Here is a 27,543-nt window from a genome sequence, read left to right as displayed (position 1 = left end):
AGTGTTTATTTAGTGATATTATTGGGAAGAAACAAAGCACAACAAGGGGATTGAATAATAAGTTCTATGTAGACACACTGTTGGGAATTCCTTTGCCTGTGAGTCCGTCTTCACTTGTGGGAAAGAGCAATGTATATGGAACGTTAACATGCCCTGACCTGTTCTTCCATTTTTTATGATCACCATTCATCTGTATAATCTGATTCTCGATATCACTCAGCTTCTTTCCAAACCTCTCAAAAGCTGTAAGTGGTTCTTGATCCTTTGTCCATTCAGGTGAGTCCCTCTGCCCGAGGTTAAGTGTATCCGAAGCGTGCCTTGACAAGAGTTCTAAGACAGACATGCCAAGCAGTGTCAGCTGCTGAGGAACCACTGTTTTAAGGAATACCTTGTCTAGATTTATCTTGAGTTCTTCATATTCAGCACTTCCAGGTTCTGGCATGAATTTTCTGCTTAAACTAGGGCGATTAACAAGGTAACCACCATAAGACTAATTCCCAAAATTGACTGCAAAAGCTATTGGGAATTAATATCAAGAAACATTACGTTTATATAGACACGCTGTTAGGAATTCCTTTGCCTGTGAGTCCCTCTTCACTTGTGGGGAAGATCAAAGTATATGGAACTTTAACATGCCCTGACCTGTTCTTCCATTTTTTATGATCACCATTCATATGCATAATTCGATCCTCGATATCATTCAGCTTTTTTCCAAACCTCTCAAAAGCTAAAAGTGGTTCTTGATCCTTTGTCCATTCAGGGGTATCCCTTTGTCCCAAGTAAACCTCATCTGATGAAGCATGTCTTGACAAGATCTCTAAGACGGAAATTCCAAGCAATGTCTGCAACTGAGGAACAATTGTCTTGAGGAATACCTTGTCTGGATTTGTCTTGAGCTCTTCATACTCAGCACTTCCTGCTTCTGGCATGAACTTTCGGCTTAATGTAGGGTGATTAACTAAGTAACCACCATAAGGGTATTACCCAAATTGACGGCTGCATGAAGTGCTGAAGCTATCCAAGAATCTATGAGCTCTTGCAAAGTTTGCATTTTAGGCCACCAGGGCTCATCTTTCTTGTCACCATGTCCTCCTTCACGAATTTCATTCCACCAGGCTTGGAGTTCACCGTCTTTCTGAACTGTCTCATCTGATTTGTAGTAGAAGTTGCAATATTATGTTACCCAGCTTTTGATTGCTGACCAAATTTCCAAGCCATCAACAGCATATGGATAGTCCTGAATCAATAAGCAAACGCCATGTGGACAGGTCAAGTCTTCAACAACTACTCTATAATTGAACAACATTATGGTCATGTTAACAGGATGACAAAAAGAGAGAGGTTATTTTAGTGAGTTTATCTTCTGTATTTAGTACAGGTATGTGCTTTTTGTGGCTTTTCAATTACCTTTGATGACATCAGAAGGAAGTGCTTGTTCAGGGAAAACCTAGTCTTTGTAAGCTACTGCTGACATTTCCATGGAATATTTGGCAGGAAATAGGAACATCTCAACAAAACCACCACAATTACCAAGATCTGTCTTGCTAAATCATTTATGTTCATCGTGTCACGGAAATGAGGATGAAGAAGTTTATGAATGGGATGAAGCACACTTAGTTGCCTATTTGTTGCAATCACAAATGGCTCCATCACTGCATGCGTAATTAACCAGAGAAGGTAATAACAAAATGTCTCCAACTACTAAATAATTCATTGAATTTGGTTATGGGTAAGTTGTATTTCATTTAAAACTTTCTAACAGGTTTTACCAGTGGCTAATGAGCTGATGAATGCCCGTGTCATTAGCTGCATAGGCTTTGGCCAACTGCCAAATAGAACATTCAACACCTTGGTCAGCTGGTGTATATACTTTGCTAACAGCACCAAATTGATCTCCGTCTGGATGTGGCAAGCTTAGTTCAATTGCTAGGGGCTTCAAAGTTCCATTATCTTGTAGGAAGAGCAGAGTTCTTGAGGCATAGGCTTTTGTGTTTGCGGACATGTTAATGCTCCTCAAGTATGGCATAATGATGTCATGGTGGTTCAATACGAATGACCTGTTACTCTTGATTACCTGTCAAATACGAGTACCAGTTTTTGTCACTAGAATAACTCCAACAACATTAACTCCAAACACATATATAACATATAACGCCAACAACATTACATAAAAATAACTCCAACAACATTACAAAAAAAAGTTTATGAATATAGCATATAACTTCAACAACATTACAGTAACTCCGACAACATTATAGCCAATATAATTACGATAACTCCAACAACATTATAGCCAATATAATTACAGTAACTCCAACAACATTACAGCCCTACTGTAACTAGAATTTTATTTGGTGATATTATTGGGAATTAATATGAAGAAACAAGCACAACAAGGGGATACAATAATAAGTTCTATATAGACACACTGTTGGGGATTCCTTTGCCTGTGAGTCCCTCTTCACTGGTGGGAAAGAGCAAAGTATATGGAACTTTAACAGGCCCTGACCTGTTCTTCCATTTCTGATTATCACCATTCATCTGAATAATTCGATCCTCGATCTCACCCAACTTCTTTCCGAACCTCTCAAAAGCTGAAAGTGGTTCTTGATCCTTTGTCCATTCAGGTGAGTCCCTCTGTCCGAGGTAAAGGGTATCCGAAGCATGCCTTGACAAGAGCTCTATAAGGGAAATTCCAACCAATGTCTGCAGCTGAGGAGTGATTGTTTTGAGGAATACATTATCTGGATTTCTCTTCAGCTCTTCATACTCAGCACTTCCTGGCTCTGGCATGAATTTCCGGCTTAATGTAGGCCGATTAGGGAGATAACCAGCATAAGGGTATTGCCCAAAATTAACTGCTGCATGAAGTGCTGAAGCTATCCATATAGTGATGGTGCAGGAATCTATGAGCTCTTGCACACTTTGCATTTTAGGCCACCAAGGCTCATCTTTCTTGTCGCCATGTCCTTCTTCGCGGAGCTCCTTCCACCAGGCTTGGAGTTCAGCGTCTTTCTGTACCGCGTCATCTGATTTGTAATAGTAGTTGCAATATTCTGTTACCCAACTTTTGATTGCTGACCAAATTTCCAACCCATCAACAGCATATGGATAGTCCTGAATCAGTAAGCGAACACCATGTGGGGAGTTTGAGTCCTCAACAGCCACTCCTCTGATATTAAGTAACATTATGGTCCAGTTAGTAAGAAAATAACACAAAATCTATTGTTTTAGTACAGAGTTTATAAGTTACAAGTGCTTTGTGGTTTTACATTTACATACCTTTTGATGAGATCAGCAGGAAGTGCTTGTTCAGGAAAAATCCAGTCTTTGTAAATTACTGATGACAGTTCCATGGAATATTTGGCAGGAAAGACGGTCAATTCAAGAAGTCCACCACCATTGATTAGGATTTGTCTTGCTAAAGCATTTATGTTCATTGTATCACGAAAATGAGGAAGGAGAAGCTTATGAATAGGGTGAAGCACACTTAGTTGCCTATTTGTTGCAATCACAAATGGCTCGATCACTGTGTGTGTGTTTAGCCTGACAAGATATAAACGAAGTGCTTTAGATTATTAAAATTTGACAACACATTGGATTTATGCAGCTAATTTTCAGACAAGTTTTACCAGTGACTGACGAGCTGATGCACGCCTGAATCATTCACTGCTGCATAGGCTTTGGCCAACTGCCAAATAGAACCCTCAACACCTTGATCAGATGGTGTAAAAACTTCGCTAACAGCGCCAAATTGATCTCCGTCTGGATGTGGCAAACTTAATTCAATTGCTAGTGGCTTCAAAGTTCCATCATCTTGCAGAAAGAGCAGAGTTCTTGTGGCATACATTTTTGTGTTTGTTGTCGTATTTATTCTCCTCACATACGGCATCAGGATGTCATGATGGTTCAATATGAATAGCCTGTTAGTCTTGACTGCCTGTTAAATAGTACTACCAACTGTTTATCAACTAATATTTGTCTCTACAATCTACTCATCGAAGTTGATTGAACAATTTAGCTAGTATCAACATAAAAGTAGTAGTTACCTCATCAACAGTTAGTCCATCTAACTTGTCCTCTATTTGCTCCCTGGTAATTGTGCTAGTTTGGTTGCCATATATTTTAGGATCCAACTTGCTCTTTGGAGGGAATTCCTACATATAATAAATAAGCCAACATCTTCAAAATGCACGAAAAATCACTAAAAATAGAAGTGGAACTTAAGGTAGCAACTAATATCTTCTTACTTGGAGTCTACTAATTATGACAGGATTGATTCCCGCTAGCATTTCTCTTCCGAATTCTTCATCCGTCCTCCAGGCAGATTTATCCTCTACTTAGACCAACGTATAATATTTAGATTACCAAAAGTTGAGGGCGTTAAAAATTATTCTACGTGAAATGTGATTTTGATCATGTTAAAATTCAGATAAATACCTTGGATAACCTGAGGTGTCGGGTACTTGAGTAGGCCTTCACCATCAGTAGAAAGGAGTTGTTTTAGTATCTCCAAAGGAATAGCATCCACAATGGCTTTAAACAAAGGCCCCTGAGGCAACTTGATTCCTCCTTCATAGATTTTAAGTACATCCGCAAAGCTATCAAATTCATTAGGCGTGCTATCAAATAAAGCCTTAAACTCGGGGAGGAGGAGCTGAGAAATGGATTTCAAAGCAAATGTCAAGAAGTCTGACATCTTCACATGTCCAAATCGCTCGTCCCTTGGCACATATATATCTAAGCTCATAAGCAATGGGATCCTGCTCTCCGTATTAGGATCTGTAAACAGTAAAAGGCAAATGTCAAGACAACTTAATTTGTCAATCATATTGAGACTATTATACTGTGAATGTCTTAACCTGTCTTGGTTGGTTTGCGTCCTGTCCTGCCTCTACGAGGATACGGATACTGAGATGATCCTCCAAGGACAGGCCTAGCATACTCTTGGCCTTTGTCTGGATCACCCAAGTCATTGTAATAAGCATAGTCATAAACCCTGTCCCATTCTTCAAGCTTTCCAGTTCCATCTCCTCTTAAGGCTACTAGTTCATTTTCTCTGTATTTTCGTAACAATTCTGGTGTTTCACTTGGGAGATAAGCCTATATCAAATATGTGTTAGACAGATACATAATTAGAGTCTTGTTACATGTCTAATAAACAAAATAATCATACCTGATTCGCGAAGAAAATGCGGTCAGACTTGTATTTAGAAGCAGGATACACCCAAGAATTGCATACAAAATGGACTTTTCCATGATTAGGGACATGTTCAAGTGTGAGTGACTTGAGAAAGAATTCACTGAAATGCAAATTCTTGATAATAAATGCTCCTGGAACTCCAAACTCATCATCATCCCAATCAAATGTAACACTAAAAGTTGATTCCCCTGCAACTACTGGAGTAATGTTTGTAATCCAATTTTCCAAGTATGCTGGATTGCTCAGTTTCCCTTCTAAACCATTAGCTGCAAATGAAACAGAATTCCAATCATTCCCAAAGAAATAAGGAAGTCATAATACATAAAGTTAGCCTTTGTTTGTCGTATATATGTTCTCCAACTTTAAGTTTGCACAAATAAGTATTTAAATTTTTATAAAGTTGAATAGCCCAGATAGTAAGCACCCCTCAATTCCAACCCGAAGGTTCTGAGTTCGAGTTACCAAGGAAGCAAAAGAGGTAGAAGCTCTTAGGAGAGTCAAAAATAATCAAGAAAATCAAAAAATAATTTATTTATTTATTTTTAAAAAAATAAATACATATACCTTACGTAATATAATACAAATCAATTAAAACAAAAATATTTTGTACACGCGAAATAAGAATATACCTTCGAGGGAAGTGGATATAGATAACCTAGCGATTATTTATTTACTAAGTCACGCAAAGACAACTATGTCAATTGCTCTAAATTTCCCCTTCATGAGTTATTTACCCACATCGGTTGAAATAAGTTCCCACACCCAATATAGAATAACCAAGAAATTACAATGTACTTACAACTTACTAATTAATATTTACGTGTAAATATGAGTTGATTTACTGAATTGTGTAAATATTTTTTACTTTTCACAGATAAAATTAAACTTAGTTGAGTTTATATTGTTAGCATTCAATTAGAAATGAGCAACATTTACTTCCACAAAAAAAATATTTAAATCATTGACCTTTTTAATTTATATATACACACGTGTCCAAGATATATTTCAAGAAAACGTGTAGATTTAATGTTCATTAGGCCCCTATGGTTGAGTTTGGACTTTGGACCACGTTAAATTATACCCCTCTCTGTGTTTTTAATAGATATGATTTTTTATTCAGATTCAAATTATAAAGATTAGATCCTCATTTTATTATATATTTTTTTATTATATTAATATATAAATAATTATATTTTATAGTAATTTTTGTATAATTTTTAGTATTAAATTTTTTTATTTAAAATATTAAATTAATATAATTTAATTTAATTTTTTAAAAATTAATCAAACTAACTTTTAACAAGTATAACATGATAAATAAATTGAACGGAAGAAATAGTAGTTGAACAAAAAAATTAAATTGAACATGTTTTGAACAGAAGAAATAGTAGTTGAACAAAAAAAATTAAATTGAACATGTTTTCCTTTCCCCACATACATACTCATGCGGTTCTTATTTATATTCTCCCCGTTTCTATTTACTTGTCTATATTTTCTTTTTTAGATGACTCTATTTACTTGTTCATTTTGACAAATCAAAAATACATAAAAAAAAAATTCTATTATACTCTCATTTAAACTTCTTAAAAAAAATTAACTTTTAATTCATCCTTTTTGAAATCATATTTAATAAGGGTAAAACTGTAACTTCACTATATTAATTATTGTTATCTTAATATGTGTTCTTTTCTAAAGTGGACAACTAAATAGGATTAAAGAGAGTATCTCCTTATTTTAATTTTTATGATTCTTGAGAAATTATGTGAGTTTATTGTTGTATTCTTATTTATTACTCCCTTGAAGTTGAGTTTTTAATGAATGAGCATGAATTAATTTGCCTTAATTAACTAATTTGTTGAATAAACATGAATCAATTAAATAGTTTTTCTATATTGGATAAATGTATACTTTTAAGATTAATGACTTTAAAGGGTAAACTAGAAAACAAGATGTTATTTATGTATTGATTTTGTGAAAGAACATATATTTCATTTATTTTATTTGTCACAATTTAATTTGTCACATTCAATAAGAAAATAATTATTGTTATAGATACCTTATCACATTATTTTAGTATTTTATGTTTAATATTAGGTCTTGAAAGATAAATTGAAGAATAAATATTTAATGATAAGGCTCAAATATGAAAAATAAAAAGTGTCTTTTTTGGAGAAAAAATATTTACTCGCATCGAGTATTTACACCAAACTAATTCAATTTATATTATTATGTGATTTAATAAAGTAAAACACATGTTAATTAATTAAGGTTAAATAAAATGAATTATAAATTTAAACACGTGGCATGCATGTATTAAATCTGTGTAAAAACTCAATACGAATAAGTTTTATCTTTTTTTCTTGATAAGTCAAAAATAATAAATAAAAATTCCGGACGACCGGAGCGGAAAACCTCTCCCGAATAGAAAATTATTATTTTTTAAAATAATCAATAAAAATAAACAAAAAATATTAAAGTTCATTTCTTTTTAATTAGATAAATAAAAACTATATGGGACCAGTGTGGGACTTCTTTTTTTAATAACCTACACGTGCTTAATTTATAACGTTTCTGGTTTTGGAAATTATGTGTATGGATTAGGACCTTTACCGTGTAAAGTTGGATTTTACCTTCTTTTTTTTAAGAAAATAATAGTTGTTTGTTATATTATATTGAAATATTTAATAATATTAAGTTTTCTATTTATTGTAATTATTAATTATAGTTATTTTTTGTTATATTTTAAAATATTATACTTATTTTTAATAAATGATATAGTAAATTATTCTTTATTTATATTTTCTTAAGAAATATACAAAGTCAATAATTTTAACTTTACTATCGATAGAAAAATAATCATTTTATATCCACATTGAATTAAATGAGTTAAAACAACTTTTTTTGAAAGAAAACTTAGCTCAACTACTTTCAAATTCCAAAAAATATACATTGCGAAAAACAGAAATATCTAACAATCGACAGCTAGCAATTTGTTAATTTGGAAAATTTATTTAATAACTTTCCGTTTTATTTGGTCTATGTTGATTTTTAAAAAAGATAGAGATATATATTATTAAATTAATTTTATTAACGATGTCTAAAATTCTAAAATTTGACTTTTATTATTTTATTACTTTAGATAGTAGGTATTATGTTTATTAACTTATCCGTTATTTGTTTCTTATTAAGTTATAAATCATCCATAATTTTCAATTTTACAAGCTTTTAGAGGTCGAAAGTATGATACTTTATTCAAATAAATACTTTAAAATTTAAATGCATATAATTCTAATTAGTCCTACTAAAGGCTGATATTGAACTTTCAAAAATAAAAAAATAGCTCAATAAAAGCATCCATAATTAATTTTCATATAGGTGTATTAGTTTGTTGGCCCAACTTTAATGAATATTGTCACTGCTCTAAATTAAATTGACCACAACTGAACCTAAGCTGAGTAGATGTCTAGATAATGTACCTCGCTCTAATTAATTTAGATTCACGCTATTATTTTTAAGATATATTTATTAATTTTTAAAATTAAGTTAGATTAAATTGGATAATTATATAAAAAGAACTATATATTAGTATAATTCTTCTTTTTTCAATATAATAAATATATATTTTAAAATATTTATAAAATCTTATATGATTTTACTCTTAAAAAGGAAAATTCTAACAAATATTTGAAACAGAGGAAGTATAAGATAAGCTCACCAAAAAAGATATTCCTAAAAACTTCTTCCGGAAGATAATATATATTCTTTTTTCCAACACTCAAAGCTCATGAAATTTTAGAATATAATGATAAAAGAAATGTCAATTCATAACTAATTAAATACTTTAATTCTTCTTAATCTCAAAAAAATATCATCTAAATTATATAATAAGTTATCTGCGGCCCTTTAAAGTTGTCCTCGTAATTCACTTAAGCACCTCAACTAAGGCTATTACCTATTAGACACTCTAATATTAACGAATATGTACCTATTAAATACAAAATAATAATAAACTTTTAAAAAAAATAGTAATACTGACCATCATGAACAGAATTACTGATTAACTGAAAAGAAACTCTTCTGCCAAGGAATTCAAGAGCACCATCGACAATTGAGGCAGTTACATCAGTAAAATCCAAAACATTTTTTTTCATTAACACAACTGTTCCTTTCACTTTTTCCCCATCATCTTTTCCAGTAATGGAATCCACAATTTTGTTCAAAATCATTTTGATAACTTTCTTAGCAAACAAGAAAAAAGATAGAAAATTATGATGAGTTTGGTTGTGAAGTTTCAAGAGGGATATGTCTCACATTTATAGGAAGAAAATAAAGAATTTAATTACAAGTGGAAAATAGGGAAAGAAAAATAGAAAAAGACAAAAGATCCATTGGTCCTCTTTTTTTAATTGGCCTTTTGAAAATAAATTATTTGTCGTACACCGGAGCCAATGGAAAGTGAAATTAGGTCTATTTGTAATATTAACTATTTTATGTATATCTCATAAAATTATTATAATATTATATGTTGATTCATAGGTTATAAAAATATTAAATTGTGTATCTGATGAATGTTAAATTATTCACCCAGAATTTTCACTTAATATAATTATTTTTACATGCAAATAGAAATTTAAGATTTATCTATGAATTATGATCATTAATATTTACGATTATTTATTTTATTATTTTATATCTTGATATATTATTTTTTTAAAATAAAAAACAAAGTTAATTGAAGTAGCTATACGAAGATATTCAAATGACCAAAACTAGCTAATTTAAATATTTACGACTATAAAAAAATATATATACTCAACGAAAATCTTTTTTTATATCTAGAAATCAGATCCCATAATTAAGCTAAAACAATAATTAAAATGGATGGAAGGAACATATTTTTCTTTTGAGAAATTTTTCTTAAATGTCACTGTATTTTTGAGAAAATACCCAAGTATTCCCTCAACCTATGTCCGAAATCGCAGAGACACACTTATAGTATACTAAGGTCCTATTACCCCTGAACTTATTTTATATGTAATTTTCTATCCCTTTTTAGCCTACGTAGCACTAGTTCGAAAAAAAAGTCAATCATCGTTGAGCCTACAAGATAGTGCCACATAAGCTAAAAAGAGATAAAAAAATTATTAATAAAATAAATTAAGGGGAGTAATAGGACCTTAGTATAATATAAATGTATCTCTAATATTTCAGACATAGATTGAGAGATAGTTGGACATTATTCCTATTTTTTTACTAATTAGAAAATTGATTTTAATTGAAAATACTCATTGAAATATGACTTGCAAAAGTCATTTGTCATCATCTTCTCAACTTTCGTACTTTCCCCTTTTTCCTAGTAATAAATATAACTCCCTCCTCCGTCCACTTCAATATAAATTTTACACTTTTTGAAATTTAATTCCATAAATTTTTAAAATTAAATTAAACTATTTTAATTTAATTTTTTCATTAAAAAAATTAAACATACAAACTAATTTAAAAATATTATAAATGATAATCTTTTACATTATTAAGATATATTATAAAATATTAATTAAAATTTTTATAATTTTAAATTTAAAATTAAATATGACAATTAAAATATAGGAAACACTCTTTCTCCACTAAGAATATGAGTTCTATATATGGAAGACGTGATTAAATGCATTCGACCAAATTTTCTCATGCTGTCTATGTGGCCAATTGTATACCACTAAAAAACTAGTGGACTAGTAAAGTTGAATCCTGTTTCTTTCCAATATATAATACATAAATATACTCTTTAATTTAGCTTCAAATTATATTTATGTCTTTCAATTTTAGATGTGCACAAATAGACACTTAAATTTGTATAAAATTGAATAAATAGACACATATATCATCCGACATGTTATTTTTTATCCTACGTGATGTCCTACATGTATTGTGTCATGTAGGACTCATGTGTTTATTTATTTAAAAGTTGGATAGTTAAAGTGCCTATTTGTGCATTATGAAAATTGAGGATCAAAATTAAAATTTAAAGCCAAATTTAGAATCTAATATATGTATTATTTATGTCTTTTTCGAATATGATTGTTTTCTTGTCAAATCTCCCTTTCCTTTTTTTTTTCCTATTTTAAAATACATCCTGCGTTGAAATTGAAATAAATTATCCATTCTAGTACGTAATTTTATAAATTCACATAGATATTTAACATGTATGATTGGAGATATATTGGCTTTATAAAAAATTATCAATTATCATCATAAAGATCAGTAATTAATTTTGAACTCGAATTTTACTTTCTCAATTTTATTAAAGAGTAATATACTATTACGATGGTTTAGTTTTTTTTTATTATTGAATTAAAGTTCAATCAGTAAATATCGTATTTTTTTATAATAACAAATTTAATAGTGTATTATACTTTTGTTATAAATTTTTACTTATTTGGTAAGATTATATAAAAATTGAAGTATTTTTATTTTAATATTTATGAGCAAAAAAATTAAATTGATATTAAAATAAAAATTTAATTTCATATTATGATTTCATCTCACGTGATCAAACGAGCCCGAAAATTTGCCTTTTAGTCTATAACACGTTGGTTGTCTTAGAGAATCATTTAATCATTATACTCGAAAGTCTTTGACGAGATCTTTAGATATGGTCTTGAGTATATACAATAAAAATATCATAAAGTACAATAATGTAATCATTTATAAAATACAATAATGTTACATTTATTAACGGTTGACAAAAATCGCCATGCAAATCAAGATCGTCGTCTAGCAACACAAATGATTATTGACTTTTGCTTCTCAGTTTAGCTTACCAACTTGTTGAAAAGGAAAAATGCGATAAATATTTTTTCATCGTCATTTATATCGTTTAACAACGAATTACATTTTATCATCATCATCAAAAAGTTATTTAAATTTTGTTTGCTTCTTTGTTTTGTAAGTAGTTCATGGCGAGCCGAGTATATTTTAAAAAAATATCAACTTTTTTTTAACAAGATCTTTAAATTGTGATAATTGTTCGTAAAATTGTAAATTAGTCCAAAAAAAAAAATATTTAGAACATATGTAGTCATAAATAACTACCAACTCATAGAAAAGGACTAGTTATGGATAGATCAAAGCCACAAGTTGCACCACGTGGCATGAAACAATGTGAAGTTTCCTCATACACTTTGTACAAATGACTAGATATGAAAAGCTCTTTAATGGGTCCAATATTATGATCTTAAAGTTATATTCATATGCTATTTAATTATATTTTTAAATAATAAATTAATTTTTTAATATTTTACGTAAATAAATTAAAGAGTATAATGAGCATTAGACTTTAAAATACTTTTTTTATTTTTATAAAATCAAAAAATAACTTATAACTTATATAAGTTATCACGATTAATATTAAAAGAGTATGTAATCTAAAGTTCATTTTAACATCATGTTAGACATTAACATTAAATTAAATTACAATATTTTTTGAATATAAATATGTCCTCTTCTTTAATTTTATGTATTCGACTGAATAAAAAAAAGATAAACCTCAAGCATATTCTAATTTGGTGAATGTAGATATAATTAATTGAGATGACATGTTTATGTGGTTATTATAACTATATCTATAAGCATTTATAATCACGCACACGAAGTTTTTTTTTTCAAATTTTGAACAAAAAATGTGTGAAGTGTTTAGGTATTTCATCGAAACAAGTCATAGTTTGTATATCAAAATAAATTTAGTGACAAGTTTAATTGACTATAAATATATAAAGCCAAGTGATAAATTTATTTTATTAAAAAATATTAAAAACTCTATATCCAACTTGCACAACTGCAATTTCATTCAATTAATTTTTTTATAGCAAAATAATAAAAAATCGAATAAAATTACATTTATTTTGTCTATCATAAAGATAAAAATATTTTTTGTATTAATAATTTTACCTTTTTAGTATGATAAAAATTTGTTTTACTTTTTTTTTAATCATGGTAATATGATTCATATTTAAAATATTTGTGTCATTTATGCCTCTAGTGAAAGATATTACATGTAGTTTCAAAGCATAAGTTGTGTTTGTATGTGTTCTGTCCTTATTCAATTGATAAATCTTTTAATAATCTTCTTTTTTTTATGAACTACAACTACATATGAAATAATTTTAAAATTTAAATTTGTCATATAGCATGTTCATGAAAGATAGTAATATTTTAAAAATAAGATAATTTACTTAAAAAGAAATAAATCCCCCTTTTTATTTGAGACAAGAAGATAGTAATATTTAGAATTAATTGATAATTTATCAAATTTGCATTCTAATGTTTAAATTTCTTTTTTATTTTAAAATTTGAATTCTAAAATTGCCAAAAAAGATAAATTCTATACTTAAAACATTTTTAAAATTGTGCTATTATAAAAACTAACTTGATTTATATTTTGAAGACTAAATATAGGGCATGTAAAAAATATATATATCGAAGATTGAAAAATAAATTGGGTGCATATTATATGATGAAGTTAATAATTGTTGAGAATTTAAAATTTATAATAGATAGTAAATTTATAATGATACAAAGAGAATGGACTTACATTATTACACGTGTTTAAAGGCTATTGTGAGGGAATAAGACAAGACTAAGTACATAGTACAATTATTTTTTCTAATTGTACAACTCTTCATAGCCATGGTCGTCCTACCATGGCTCTTCTATATTAAAGAAAAAAAATTCTATATAATAATAATTTAAATTTGAGTTCTGAAATTGTCAAAAGATAAATTCTATAGTTAAAAATATTTTTAAAATTGTACAATTGTAAAAGCTAACTTGATATATTTTGAAGACTAAATATAGTTCATGTAAAAAATATATATGAGGAAGCTATAATGTTAGGACAAGTTTTCATAACATTCAATGATTTTCGCTCAAACGTTATATATCTGTATCAGAAATTTTATTACATGAATAGAAATATTCAATTACAAACTCAATAACTAAAACAAGTTATTAGCTAGTTTAAAATTCATCAACTTTAATTATTGACTCAATATTAAAATCGGGAAATAGTGTCCTAAAACCAAAAAAAAAAGAACTTAATAAAAGAGAAATATAACATAGAAAATAACCGTCTATTCTATCGTGATTTCTGTCAATTGTCCTTTGGTTTTTTGTTTTCCCACATAAAAACGAGTTCTTTACACCTCTTTGGACGTGAGTGTTGGGCCAATAATAGAAGGCCCAAGATGTATTGGGGGCTCTTTATATCAAGTGAAAGCTAGTGGCTGGTCCAGCTCACTAGTACGGCCCATATGGAAGCCTTTCATACAGTTAGGCCCATCATGACACTGGGCCGGGGTAGATAGTACCGAGTAGTTACCTTATCGGAAAAAATATTGATTTATTTTTTAATAAATAATTATTGATTTAAATGATATCTTTTTTTATTTATTATAATAAATGCCAATGCATGATCACAATATTATGATAAATCTATGATGTATTAAAAATGAATTATGTATGTAATATGAATGTATTACAGGTGTTTTAAAATGTATTATGCTTGTTTAACAATAAATTTTGTACGTTAAAACTATATTATATGTATTTCATGAAGAAAGATATAAATAGTAAATATTCTCTTAATATAACATATATGTGTAGATTTCTCACGGAAAATAACACTTGACCGTTCAATATATTTAATATAATCTCACAAATAAAATCTTAAAAAAAAAAGTATATGTAAAAAAAATAGCACGTAAGCATTCTGACTATTTGATTATTAATACTTTCTGGACATGTTCGATAGTATTTTTGATTTTCTCAACTTCATTCTTTAATTTTTTATGAAAATAAGATTTTTAACATTGGGAAAAATAATTTTCTCATAAAAGTATGAAAAATAAATTTATACTCTACGAGCTTTCATTTTCTTACTTTATTGATGATTCAAGCATAAAACCTTGAGGTGTATTCTTAATATGGTGTTAGCAATTAAATAAAGCAATAAAGTACTTCTTTTTATGCTTAGGAAAAAAGGACAAACTATTAACAAATTATACAGTGCGTGCACGCTAGATATTGCGTTAAGAGTTGAAAAGATGCATTTACTATTTCTCAAAGTTTGTAATTACCTGTACACTCTTAAATTAATACATTTATTAAGAAAACAATAATTGAATTCATTCCATTTTTTACTATGCAGTTATATTAAGAAATAATGTAATTTTACTCCTCTACCTATATTTAATATTTTCTTAAGTCAACTTTATAATAAATGATGAATTTCTTTTCAAGATTAATTAACTAAGGATATAATAGATAAATATGATAATTTATGCATAAATTTTATAAAATGGTGAGTATTGTGATCCAGCTATTTATGGAAAAGGAATGACATATAAAATGGAATGGATAGAGTATTTCATTTTTATTAATTATGAAATAGATGAATTAAAAATTTAAAATTTTAAAAAAATTTCTACTTTATTCAGAAAAATTATTTGAGAGTATAATAGTTAAAAAAATTTTTTTATCCTTTTTTAATAATGAAAATGGATAAATAATTAAGAAATGTCAAATTCTCCTTTCTTAATATTATGTTTTTTATATTATAAAGTTTTAAAAATAGTTGGGAAAAAAGATATTTTGTCCTGCAGTCCTCCAAAAACTAAATAGCTGAGGAATACATTATCTGGATTTCTCTTCAGCACTTCCTGGCTCTGGCATGAATTTCCGGCTTAATGTAGGCCGATTAGGGAGATAACCAGCATAAGGGTATTGCCCAAAATTAACTGCTGCATGAAGTGCTGAAGCTATCCATATAGTGATGGTGCAGGAATCTATGAGCTCTTGCACACTTTGCATTTTAGGCCACCAAGGCTCATCTTTCTTGTCGCCATGTCCTTCTTCGCGGAGCTCCTTCCACCAGGCTTGGAGTTCAGCGTCTTTCTGTACCGCGTCATCTGATTTGTAATAGTAGTTGCAATATTCTGTTACCCAACTTTTGATTGCTGACCAAATTTCCAACCCATCAACAGCATATGGATAGTCCTGAATCAGTAAGCGAACACCATGTGGGGAGTTTGAGTCCTCAACAGCCACTCCTCTGATATTAAGTAACATTATGGTCCAGTTAGTAAGAAAATAACACAAAATCTATTGTTTTAGTACAGAGTTTATAAGTTACAAGTGCTTTGTGGTTTTACATTTACATACCTTTTGATGAGATCAGCAGGAAGTGCTTGTTCAGGAAAAATCCAGTCTTTGTAAATTACTGATGACAGTTCCATGGAATATTTGGCAGGAAAGACAGTGAATTCAAGAAGTCCGCCACCATTGATTAGGGTTTGTCTTGCTAAAGCATTTATGTTCATCGTATCACGAAAATGAGGAAGGAGAAGCTTATGAATAGGGTGAAGTACACTTAGTCGCCTATTTGTTGCAATCACAAATGGCTCCATCACTGCGTGTGTGTTTAGCCTGACAAGATATAAACAAAGTGCTTTAGATTATTAAAATTTGACAACACATTGGAGTTATACAACTAATTTTTGGACAAGTTTTTACCAGTGACTGACGAGCTGATGCACGCCTGAATCATTCACTGCTGCAAAGGCTTTGGCCAACTGCCAAATAGAACCTTCAACACCTTGATCAGATGGTGTAAAAACTTTGCTAACAGCACCATATTGATTTCCGTCTGGATGTGGCAAACTTAGTTCGATTGCTAGTGGCTTCAAAGTTCCATCACCTTGCAGAAAGAGCAGAGTTCTCGAGGCATACATTTTTGTGTTTGTTGTCGTATTTATTCTCCTCACATACGGCATCAGAATGTCATGATGGTTCAATATGAATAGCCTGTTAGTCTTGATTGCCTGTTAAATAGTAGTACATACTCTTTATCGATTAATATTTGTCACTACAATCTACTCATTAAAGTTGATTGAACAATTTATTACCTCATCAACTGTTAATCCAACTTATCCTCTACTTGCTCCCTGGTAATTGTACTGGTTTGGTTGCCATATATTTTAGGATCCAGCTTGCTTTTTGGAGGGAATTCCTGCATATAACAAATAAGCCAACTTTTTCAAAACGCACGAAAAATCACTAAAAACAGTAGTTAACTGATGGTAGCTACTAATATCTTCTTACTTGTAGTCTACTAATTACGACAGGATTGACTCCTGCTAGCATTTCTCTTCCGAATTCTTCATCCGTCCTCCAGGAAGATTTATCCTCTACTTAGACCAACGTATAAAATTTAGATTACCAAAAGTTGAGGAAATGTGATTTTGATCATGTTAAAATTCAGATAAATACCTTGGATAACCTGAGGTATCGGGTACTTGAGTAGGCCTTCACCATCAGTAGAAAGGAGTTGTTTTAGTATCTCCAAAGGAATAGCATCCACAATGGCTTTAAACAAAGGCCCCTGAGGCAACTTGATTCCTCCTTCATAGATTTTAAGTACATCCGCAAAGCTATCAAATTCATTAGGCGTGCTATCAAATAAAGCCTTAAACTCGGGGAGGAGGAGCTGAGAAATGGATTTCAAAGCAAATGTCAAGAAGTCTGACATCTTCACATGTCCAAATCGCTCGTCCCTTGGCACATATATATCTAAGCTCATAAGCAATGGGATCCTGCTCTCCGTATTAGGATCTGTAAACAGTAAAAGGCAAATGTCAAGACAACTTAATTTGTCAATCATATTGAGACTATTATACTGTGAATGTCTTAACCTGTCTTGGTTGGTTCGCGTCCTGTCCTGCCTCTACGAGGATACGGATACTGAGATGATCCTCCAAAGACAGGCCTAGCATACTCTTGGCCTTTGTCTGGATCACCCAAGTCATTGAATAAGCATAGTCATAAACCCTGTCCCATTCTTCAAGCTTTCCAGTTCCATCTCCTCTTAAGGCTACTAGTTCATTTTCTCTGTATTTTCGTAACAATTCTGGTGTTTCACTTGGGAGATAAGCCTATATCAAATATGTGTTAGACAGATACATAATTAGAGTCTTGTTACATGTCTAATAAACAAAATAATCATACCTGATTTGCAAAGAAAATGCGGTCAGACTTGTACTTAGAATATATATATATGTGTTCTCTTAGATAACAGCGGAGGCATTTTTTATACTAAAATGTAACGGAAGATATAAGTGGTCTATTTTAAATAGTTCAGAAACAATTTTAATCCTTTTTTGTTAATATAATGAAAAATTTATATCATAAAATATTAATCAATATTCTTATAATTTAATTCTAAAAATAAATATAATAATTAAACGTATACAGAATTTGTTTGATTTTAAAAAATAAACATGACAATTAAACGTATACGAAGAGTATAACTCTTTCTCTTCTAAATATAGAAGATGTGATTTAATGCATTCGAACAAATTTTCTCATGCTGTCTATGTGGCCAATTGTATCCCACAAATTTTATTAGTTTCTTATCAAATCCCTCTCCCTTTTTTTCTTCTCTATTTTAAAATACATTCTGTGTTGAAAATTGAAATAAATTATCCATTTGTTGATCAAACTCTTTCTAGTACGTAATTTTATAAATTCACATAGATATTTCACATGTATGATCGGAGATATATCGGCTTTACTTAAAGATTAGAGGGTTAAAATTGTGTAAAAGGAATAAAAATGTCTTAAAGATTATAGTTTAGTTTAAAAATATTTTTATCGTAAATACTTTTATTTAAATAATTAATACTTTAATCAGAAAATATCCTTATAGTTATAAAATAGGTCAAAAATGTCTTTTTTCGAATATATATATATGTATATATTTCTTTTAAAACACTTCTTCGTAATTAAAATATTATTTGAGAACACTATTCTTGTTTTCTTTCTTCTAAAATCATTTTAACAAATAAAAATATCGAAAATATTTTTTTCTTAATCTTATTTTATCAATTAAAATCATGCACTCTTTCGATAGATAATGTGTGTGTGTGTATATATATATATTTTCATCATCATTTAAATCGTATATTTTCATCATCATTTAAATCGTCTAACAACGAATTGCTTTCTATCATGCTCAAAAATTTTATTTAAATTTTAATTTTGTAAGTAGTTTATGGCGAGTCGAAACTCTTGAACCAACAGATTATTAGATTGACATTGCAAACGAAAAGCTTCAATCGTATTACAGAAAAACAAATCAACCTAATTGTAGAGGCAAAAAATGCCCTAGCTTAAAATGTAATTTTGGAATGACATAACATTAAATTATAATCTAACGTCAACAAAATTTTAGACTATATTATTTTCTCAAAAAGAAGTTAACTCTTTTTTCCCCCAAGATCCTTAAATTGTGATAATTGTTCGTAAAAATACTAGTTAGTCCAAAAGAAATCTTTAGACCATAATCTAAAAAGTTTGATAAATTACTATCAACTCGTAAAAGGACTAGTTGTGAAGTTGCCTCATACACTTTGTACAAAAAAATAATAATACAAATAATGCAAGAAATAAAGCATACTGCATAACATTGTTTTATATAGTTACACCTTTAATTATTTATTTCCTTCGGCATAGATATAGTTGCATGCACAGCATTTTTATTTTCTTTCCAATATGATATATAATATTTGATGTTTATTTTTTCAAAATAAACACCATACTACATGTTTATTTTATTTGATGCAAATTTATTCCATATGTAGACAATGATAATTTAATTATTCTCATGGCTATTTCAGAAATTCCTTAGCAATTTTCCCATTAGCACCCTTAGGGTAAAATCCACCAGGCACATGTTCATCTCCGGAACCATATACGATCCTTAGAATCTCAGCTGGAGTTCTTTTGTAGGAAAGTGAACCAAAATTAGCTGATAATACGTTACTTCTAGTCCGATTCTCTGCTCCAAGCGGTGACTGAACGTATACACCTTCATCTTTAATCCCGCATTTACCTAATTTATTTCTTAGTCCTGATATACGAGATGTGAAATCAGCCACCGTGTATTGGTAGGGGGAAACTAATTCCGCTGCTCTCTCGTAGAGGTACATCCTTATAACTGCGTCTTGTCCTGATTCAACACCTAATAACCCTGCCAAAAGCTACGAAAGAAAAAAAAAGTATTATTTGCAATAGAAAAGGTTATACTTTTTAAATATATTTGTCATTTTTCATCTAACTTTAAAGTCATATTTTTACGAATCATTTGCTTTTGAGGGTGTAAAATACGTTCTTGTTCTAGTTTATAACATGCTATTTTTGGGGAAAAATAGGAGTCGCGAATCGGAGAAGAATAAGGAAAGTTGTCTTTGTATTAGTATTTAGTTTTTTCTAAGGTTATTTACTATAGGAAATTACTTTTAAAAATGAGCGATCTTGGAGTTTTGATGGTTGTTTGACTTGTGAGAAAACCTTTAGTGTTAAAAGTTACGATTGTTGAATTTCAAGTTTTGTTCACAGGACTATCAATGTCAAAAGTTCAAGATCACCCGCCTCCAAAATCATTCTTTGTAAATTATCTAGGGAGGATTAATGCATAGAATATATATTTACTTACCCTTTTGGTTTCGTAGCCATTGATATTGGGATTTGTACCAACATAACCAACCAATCCAACATATGGAATCACATAACAAGATAACATGTAGCTCAAACTGTCTCTGTATGGATCAAATGGAGGTACCAATTTGTGCCCAAAAGCATCGTCAAATATCTTTGCAAAATGTTTAGCACTAAGATCTAACAAAGGTCTTGGAAAAACACCAACTGTTGAGTTAAGTGACCTGCAAAACAACCAAACAAACATAACACAACCTAATTATATAAATACTTCGCACCATGATACGCTTGCGTTTGAACATGCAATATAATATCATGATTTGAAATTTGGATATGCGACGTCAATACTCCAAACTTCTTCATGATTCCAAATTTCAATTTTTTACCTTAGATGACCAACTTCTTGATTAGCAAATTCCATAATAATATTGTTGGTAAGTTGATCAAGATTTGCTTTTCTAGCACCAATAGGAGGTGGCCCAGACATAGGCAAATTTGGTGCAACTTCGTCAAGCCCAAATCCATAAGAAGCCCATAAAAAGTACTCTGCTTCTAAAAACTCTAAGTTCACTGCAAATTGCATTTTGTCTACATCTTCTTTCTCCACTCCCACTCCCTTCTTTGGGTACCCTGATGGACAATTAGTATTAGTTGCATATGAAAATGACATGAATAAAATTTCACTAAGGACCATGTATGTGACTAAGAAATGGATAAAGAGTAATTTAAAAGACATAATTAAGCTTAATGTAGAATAAGAAAGAAGTTTTTTTTTTTTACTTGTTGTAAATGTGTGCATTTTGGTTCAATATATATACTAGTAATATTAGTTAGAAGCTTATTGGGATAACACCAAGAACAAGGTCCACATTCATCTCTCCTCTCCTAAACGATTCCTAAAAATGTGAAATTCATAAACTCAATAAATTGCGCTATTAATATTTTTCCAAACCTGTTTTGATGTGAATTGTGAGGTTCATGTATTTGTTGGAAAGGAAATTATAGATATATTTTTATTTATGAAAAAATGTTTTTTAGGAAAATAATGAAGTTTTTTACTTATTTTCAGTACATAAAGGGGTGTTAAAGGATAAAGAGGACATAATCAATATAGTATATATGAAGATACATATATGTTATATATTCAGTACGTAAAAGGGTGTTGAACGATAAAAAATATACCATCAATATATATAGTATATAGATGATATGTATACCTAATATATTCATGGACAATATCAGGACAATCATGATTCCACTATTAATTTGTGAATAATATTCATGAAGCAATATTAGGACAATGATATTATTACCAAAAGATTCCAAGCATTATAATTGGGTTTATTAATTACTGCCCACACATTGCCACCATGCATGCATCTTTTAAGTCATCGACGCCCACTTAAAGTTATTCGTATAATTTATTTAGACGCTTTAAAGAGCTGCAGAATCAAGTATAATGAACGAAAGAAATAGTAATTTCTCTAATCCAATATGTATATATAAATTGTTCACACAAAATGGATGAATTTTGCAAATTTCAAGAATATATCAAATTAATTCTTTATATATGTGTGTGTACACGCACACATTACATTTAATTTAGCAACAAAATCATCCATAATTTTCAATTTTACAAGCTTTTAGAGGTCGAAAGGTATAATACTTTATTTAAATAAATAAACTATAATATTTTAATGCATATTGTTCTAACTAGCCCTACTAAAGGCTAATCTTGAATTTATTTTTATTATTTTTTAAAAAATAGCTCAATAAAATCATCCATAATTAATTTTCATATAGGTCATGTATTTCTTTGTTGAACTTTAATAAATAATGGTCCCTAGGCACTGCTCAAAATTAAATTGACAAAAACCAAACCTAAGCTGTGTAGATGTCTAGATAATGTACTTCGTACGCTCTAATTAATTTACTTATGAATACAATAATGTTACGTTTATTAGTGGTTGACAGAAATCGTCTAGTAACACAAATAATTATTGACTTAAGAAAAATAACTATTTAAAATAACATATCATCAATAATTGTACTAAATCAGTCATTAAAGTGTATACACTAACATATTCTTGTGTCTAAAAAATTTCCTAATACTTTATGATTTAGATGACACAAATCATAGTGAAATGTGAATCTTCTTTGAATTAACAATTGTAATTTTTGTGTTGAGTAAACAATCGGGCTGTTGACATCGATACTAGCCTTCATCAAATGAGAACTCTATGGAGGCGTATTATCAAAAGCAACTTTCGTGCTCATAATCAATTTATTCAAGAAGCAATTTTTATTTATTTAAAAAAAATATTGTAAGAGATGATTTTGGATTGAAATAAGGAGAGATATTTTCGAAAAGAAGATACAAATCATTTCTCAAAAAAGATGGGAAAAAAAGGAGTGCATCAATGGTAGAAAAATAAATATTTATTAAAGAAACGTATCCAAATCAAATATAATTGTGATTAAAATTTTAAAATTAAAAGAAATAGAAGATAAAATATGACTCCTAAAAAAAGTAGTCCATTAACCAATAAAATAAGACATAAATCGTGTTTATATTCATATCATATAATAATTTGTCATATTTGTAATTAAAATATTAATATAATAAATAAAAAGACTAAAATAATATTATGTAAATTAAGGTCTCTTATTCTTGTAACAACACTAAAAAGTATAATATAAATAATGCAATTAATAAATTCAGTAGCAGATTAATTAATTATTTCATGTATCATTTTAATTGTATATATGCTATTTTTTTCGACGAAAGGTGTACAATTGGACACCCTTAATACTATGTGGCTATGCTACTGAATAAATCACATGTAGATATGAGGAAGCTATAATGCGAGAAATAAAATTCATCAAGTTTTGCTCAAATTTATATATTTGTAACAGGAAATTTATTACATGAATAGAAATATTTAAACACGAACTCAATAACTAAAACAAATTATTCGCTAATTCAAAATTCATTAACTTTAATTATTGACTTAATATCAAATTCGAGGGATTAGTGTCATTTTGAATTAAAAACATCTTAATCATACTTTAACCTCCAAAATAATTTTGTTTTTTCCCTAATAAAAACGAGTTTTTACACGAATTAATTACGTGAATGGATTCCTTTTAAAAATTAATTACTTGTTTTAAATATACTCTTTCATTATTACCATTTATATCAACTTCTTTAATTTTTTCTTTTTGTGTGTCTCGCTCTTTCTTTCTTTCTGCTTTTCTGCGCCTCACTCTCTCTTTTTCTTCTTCTTTGTTTCTTTCCTTCTCCCTTTCTTTCTTTCTTTATTTCTTTTTTGCTTTTTTTTTTGTTGCTCTTTCTCCCTCTCGTACTTTTTTCCTTTATTTTCGTAGAATAGTCAATAATTCTAAATTGTATAAAATGTGTATCATTAGTTAATTAGACAAGTAATATAATCGTAACAAATGAAGAGGCATAAAAAATTACAAAATAAATTAAACTTTAATATAAATGTGTTACAAACACATTAAAGTTGAATTATTAAAAGAGAAGTAGTATAATTGTAAACAATAAAGAGGCATAAGAAATTGCAAAATAAATTAAACTTGAATTATAAATGTATTACAAACATATTAAAGTTGCATTAATAGAAGAGAATTAAATATGAATGCAAAATGTAGAAAATAAAAGAGCATTCTTTGATCTGCATGTAAACTGAATAAAACTTGTATCAATAATGAATTAAACAAGTAACCAATCATAACAAATCAATAGATTAATTGCAAATGAATTAAAAATACAAAAGTGTATTACATAAGTATTAAAGTTGAGGTATAAGATAAATTAAGCATGAAAAAAAATGTAACAAATAAAATATTAGACAGTGATTTATAAAGTTAATTAAACTTATATCAATAATGAATTAAACAAGTACCCAATAGGAACAAATAAATTAGGCCGATTAAAAACTGCAAAATGAATTAAATTGTACTTAAACTTGTATTGAATGGTATTAAATTTGAATAAAAAGAGAGAATTAAGAATGGATGGAAAACGTAACTATGACTGACAAGACTATGATCTGTAGAGTGAATTAAACTTGTATCAATAATGAATTAAACAAGTATCCAATAGTAATCAATAAATCAAAAAGTTGTGAAATGAATTAAATTTGCATTAAAATTGTATTGCAATGTATTTAAAGTTGAATTAGAAAAGAGAATTAAGAATGAATGGAAAATCTAACTAACGAAGGATATGACGATAATCAATAAACTGATAAGTTATATCAATAATGAATCAAACAAGTATCCAATAGTAACAAATCAATCAAAAAACTTTAAAATGAATTAAATGTGCATTAACATTGTATTATCTAATTCAACTTTAATACAATTGTTCAATCTAATATTCTCCTAATATCAATTGTAAACTTAACCAAACCCTCTTAAAATTGAGATATAAACTCCAAACGACATTTTCAATTATTTGTAGGAACTACCTATTCAAATTTATCACAAATTCGTAAAATTCAAATAATGAATTCAAAATTTGAAACTTTATATTCAAATTTATCACAAATTCGTAAAATTCAAATAATGAATTCAAAATTTGAAACTTTATAATGACCAGCAATGGTGAACTTTCGCTTGTATTATTTTAAATATTTGAAATTTCTGCTTAAAAATGTAACTTTGTACAAACTTGCAGATTTTTCCCCTCATTTCATCTTGTTTTTGAATAAAAATAATGACATGCACAAAAACTGATTTGAGGAATATAGTTATTAGATGAAAAATTTTAAAGAAAAGAACAAAAAATAAAAAAGGAAAAAAAGAAGATGAAGATAAATAACACCAGAGAAAGAGAAAAAAAAGTAAAAGAATAAAAAAAGAAGAAGAAAGAGATGAAGAAGCAGAAGAGTTAAAAAGGAAAGAAAGAAAGAAAGAGTCGAAGAAGAAGCAGAAGAATAACAAGAAGAAGAGGGAAAAAAGGTTGAGAAAGAGGCGAAGATTTTCTTAATTCCAAAAAAAGTTATATTTAGTTAGAAAAATTATATTGACAAAAATGGTAAATATTTTTATGATATAGCATATTTATGTGATTTACCCTTTTTACACATCTTTCGATGTGAGTGTTGGGCCAAAGATAGAGGGCCCAAAATGTATTGGGCTTTTTGTATCAAGTGAAAGCTAGTAGAAAGTCCAGCTCACTAGTACGGCCCAATATGGAACCCTTTCATACTGACTGTTTGGCCTATCTTGATATTGGGCCAGGGTAGATAGTACCGAGTAGTTACCTTATTGAGAAAAAAGAAATATTTTGATGTGTATTTTTTAATAAGTAATTATTGATTTAAAAGGTGATGCGCCGAATAAGAAAGGTTATCTTGCTGATCATCACTGAAAGTGATAGTGCAAGGATGACAATTGAAGGATCGAAAGGCGAATCAAGGTTATATTTGGCGATACGTCGAATGTAAATGATAAATTCAAATGAGCTCACCGACTGAAATTTCGTGTGTAGAGGTAAAATCCAGAGATTTATGAAAAGAACGCTAAAAGCAAATGCAGCTCTCTGGGTCCCTACTGACGCTGAGTTGCGAAAACATGGGGAGCGAACATGAGTAGATACCGCGATAGTTCATATCGTAAATGATAAGTGTTCGCCACTGATTTACGCGGACAAAGGGCCAACTAATATCTGAAACACCCCGCTTGATAATGATATCTTTTCATTTTTTGCAATATATAACAATGCATGCCAATAATATGATAAATCTACTATGTATTAAAAATGAATTAGATATGTAATATGGTGTATGCATGTATTTTAAAATGTATTCTGCTTGTTTGACAGTAAATTTATACACTAAAATTGTATTATAAATATTTTTTTGTTATAAATGGTAAATATGTTATCTTTCTCTCTATCTATGTATCTATCTATCTATATGTGTACGTTTATCTAGTATAATCTCAAAAATGAAATCTAAAAAAGAAAAGAGTGTATGGAAAAAAAATAACACGTAAACATTGTGAGTATTTAATTATTAATACTTACTCGACGTGTTCAATAATGTTTTTGATTTTTCTCAAGTTCGTTTTTTAATTTTTTTTTGTTTTTTAAAAATGAAAATAAGATTCTTAATATCGGGGAAAATGATTTTTTCATGAAAAATAAATTCTTTTTTTGGGAGTGTTCATTTTCACATTTTCTTAGTGATTCAAACATACAATTTTGAAATGTATTCTAAAAATGGCGTAAACAATTAAATAAAGCAATCTAAGTACTTCTTTTATTTGCCTTCGGAAAAAGGACAAACTGTCAACAAACTAAGCAACAACCTTTTTAAATTTTGTAACTTCGTACCCCAACTATACAGGGCGTGCACGCTAGATATTGCGTTAGAGTTATAAAGAAGCATTAAGTATTTCTTACACGGGTGATGCATGGGTCGATTTGATTTAGTTTTGGATATTATTAGTTTGATTTATCGATTTTGATTTTTAAATATTTTAAATTAATATTTTTTTATTTATTTTTGATTTTATCATTTTTTTGTTATTATCAATTCGATTTTTGATTTGAGAAATTGCTTATAAAATTTTTATTTCTATGACAATTTGGATCGATATAGTGAGATAAATAAATCTGTTATAAATATTTTGATATAGTGAAACAAGAAATATAATGAAAAGTTGTATCTATAAGAGTAAATGTAATACGAAAGCTACAATAACATGTGACAACCAAAACATAATATGAAATTTCTGTCGTGAAGTAGGAATACTATGAC

General features: G+C 29.1%; 3 protein-coding genes and 2 pseudogenes across 3 annotated transcripts; all 5 read right to left on the bottom strand.

Annotated features, from left to right (window-relative positions):
- Positions 1–64: 64 nt before the first annotated feature.
- Positions 65–442, bottom strand: LOC138347268 (probable linoleate 9S-lipoxygenase 5). The gene has a single exon (XM_069295127.1). The coding sequence runs from the start codon at positions 440–442 to the stop codon at positions 65–67; it is 378 nt and encodes a 125-aa protein (XP_069151228.1).
- Positions 429–2,164, bottom strand: LOC104644497 (probable linoleate 9S-lipoxygenase 5; annotated as a pseudogene).
- TomloxE (lipoxygenase) lies at positions 2,150–9,472 on the bottom strand. The gene is made up of 9 exons (NM_001247169.1): positions 9,240–9,472; positions 5,177–5,469; positions 4,863–5,103; positions 4,441–4,782; positions 4,251–4,336; positions 4,050–4,157; positions 3,633–3,940; positions 3,283–3,546; positions 2,150–3,172 (listed from the first exon to the last, which is right to left on the bottom strand). The coding sequence occupies exons 1-9, from the start codon at positions 9,427–9,429 to the stop codon at positions 2,416–2,418; spliced, it is 2,589 nt and encodes an 862-aa protein (NP_001234098.1). The 5' UTR covers positions 9,430–9,472; the 3' UTR covers positions 2,150–2,415.
- A 6,298-nt stretch (positions 9,473–15,770) lies between these two features.
- Positions 15,771–18,740, bottom strand: LOC101265596 (probable linoleate 9S-lipoxygenase 5; annotated as a pseudogene).
- A 950-nt stretch (positions 18,741–19,690) lies between these two features.
- On the bottom strand, positions 19,691–24,149 carry LOC101244907 (ferritin-like catalase Nec2). Its single transcript, XM_004230160.4, has 3 exons — positions 21,136–24,149; positions 20,748–20,973; positions 19,691–20,292 (listed from the first exon to the last, which is right to left on the bottom strand). The coding sequence occupies exons 1-3, from the start codon at positions 21,546–21,548 to the stop codon at positions 19,921–19,923; spliced, it is 1,011 nt and encodes a 336-aa protein (XP_004230208.2). The 5' UTR covers positions 21,549–24,149; the 3' UTR covers positions 19,691–19,920.
- Between the last annotated feature and the right edge of the window lie 3,394 nt (positions 24,150–27,543).

This window comes from Solanum lycopersicum, chromosome 1 (genome assembly GCF_036512215.1).
Source record: "Solanum lycopersicum chromosome 1, SLM_r2.1".
In the NCBI taxonomy this organism is placed as follows: Eukaryota; Viridiplantae; Streptophyta; class Magnoliopsida; order Solanales; family Solanaceae; genus Solanum; species Solanum lycopersicum.
Note: the sequence above shows the minus strand (reverse complement) of the source record. Positions and strands in the feature narration are given on the sequence as shown.